The following is a 1,869-nucleotide window of genomic DNA, read 5'->3' on the forward strand; positions in this document are numbered from 1 at the left end:
ACCCTGTACTATATAGCTCATGGCTTTTTCTGAAAAATGGCTCCAAAATCACTCCAAATTTTTATTACATTTTCTAATGCATACTGATGCCCTTATGCTATGTAGAAAGTTTGAGCTGATTCCGAGCTCAAATTTTTAAGTTATGGCCATTTTTTGAAAATGGCCAATTTCGGAAAATGGCCAATTTCGGAAAATTACCCTGTACTATATAGCTCATGGCTTTTTCTGAAAAATGGCTCCAAAATCACTCCAAATATTTATTACATTTTCTGATACGTATTGACCTTTTTATGCTGTGTAGAAAGTTTGAGCTGATTCCGAGCTCAAATTTTCGAGCTATGACTATTTTTTGAAAATGGCCAATTTCGGAAATTACCCTGTACTATAGCCCATGATTTTTTCTGAAAAATGGCTCCAAAATCACCCCAAATTTTTATTACATTTTCTGATGTGTATTAATGTCCTTATGCTGTTTAGAAAGTTTGAGCTGATTCCGAGCTCAAATTTTCGAGTTATGACCATTTTTTTAAAATGGCCAATTTTGGAAAATTACCCTGTACTATAGCCCATAGTTTTTTCTGAAAAATGGCTCCAAAATCACTTCAAATTTTTATTACGTTTTCTAATACATATTGATGCCCTTATGCTATGTAGAAAGTTTGAGCTGATTCCGAGCTCAAATTTTTAAGTTATGGCCATTTTTTGAAAATGGCCAATTTCGGAAAATTACCCTGTACTATATAGCTCATGGCTTTTTCTGAAAAATGGCTCCAAAATCACTCCAAATTTTTATTACATTTTTGATGCTGTGTAGCTTTAAAGTTTAAGCTGATTCCAACTACAAATCAGTAAGTTATAAGCATGTTATGTAGTTAGTACATTTCACAATAATCAGCCACACCCCTTAACTCACGCTGTGCTTCCTGTCTTGAAAGTTATCATTAAAGAAAGTTGGTAGCCATGACATTAGCGGATGAAGAAAGAATCCCTCACAGAAACTAGCATAGAACATTGCCCTGAAGAAGATTAAAAATATAGAGGTGTCTTTATTTTAGAGTGTCCACAATAGCAGGTTTGACTGTACATGTACATACAAAATACTATCTCTCCCTCCCTCTCTCTCTCCCTCTCCCACTCTCTCTCCCTCTCACTTACAGAACTGATCCTTGCTTCATTAAACTTCTCCATGGTACATCAAAAAAAGATGGTGGCTTACTACTGCCATTGTTATTATTATTATTATCATCTGATAGTTCTTGTTTTGATGAAGAGTCCAATAGCTGATAGTGTATTTTAGAGGTGTGTCTTCTTGATAGCCATCGTAACAGTAAGCCCCACCCAATCCCTGATACTCCTATTAACAGGAACATGTACTCCCACCCGTGGGAGAAGAGGAACATGTATCCTAGGAGACCAGTGAGGACTGACCTGGAGGAACATGAAAATGAAGAAGAAAAAATGGATTGTCTATATATCATTATTACATGCATAATTATATGTACATGTACTTTACTTAATGTACATCTTAAACTTTGTGGTATTAAAGAAGTAAAATTTAAGACATAAAAATATACACTGTGTAGTACATGTTAAGTTTGTTTAAAGTGATCAACACGCACATGTACATGTAAATTTGACAATAATAATTTATTAACTAAAAATGCTGAAATTAGTATACAGTCAAATCTCCAACCAATACACATCCAAACCTACACACAATTAATAATGTACATTGTATGTGAACACAGTCAAGTACTACCACTTTCAAAATGTACATATATTCATAATATATATACAAATACTCACCCTATTGGTGGTCCAGCATGTATCAGTCCATTCACAAAGCTTCTATTCTCATCAGATACTCTA

At 34.2% G+C, this 1,869-nt stretch overlaps 1 protein-coding gene across 1 annotated transcript; it reads right to left on the minus strand.

The window, feature by feature from the left end:
• Nucleotides 1-899: 899 nt before the first annotated feature.
• LOC109586940 (probable anion transporter 6, chloroplastic) lies at nucleotides 900-1,863 on the minus strand. The gene is made up of 3 exons (XM_020003155.1): nucleotides 1,807-1,863; nucleotides 1,156-1,428; nucleotides 900-1,016 (listed from the first exon to the last, which is right to left on the minus strand). The coding sequence occupies exons 2-3, from the start codon at nucleotides 1,398-1,400 to the stop codon at nucleotides 905-907; spliced, it is 357 nt and encodes a 118-aa protein (XP_019858714.1). The 5' UTR covers nucleotides 1,401-1,428; nucleotides 1,807-1,863; the 3' UTR covers nucleotides 900-904.
• Nucleotides 1,864-1,869: the final 6 nt, after the last annotated feature.

Source organism: Amphimedon queenslandica, unplaced genomic scaffold, assembly GCF_000090795.2.
Source record: "Amphimedon queenslandica unplaced genomic scaffold, v1.1 AMPQUscaffold_12739, whole genome shotgun sequence".
Classification (NCBI taxonomy): Eukaryota; Metazoa; Porifera; class Demospongiae; order Haplosclerida; family Niphatidae; genus Amphimedon; species Amphimedon queenslandica.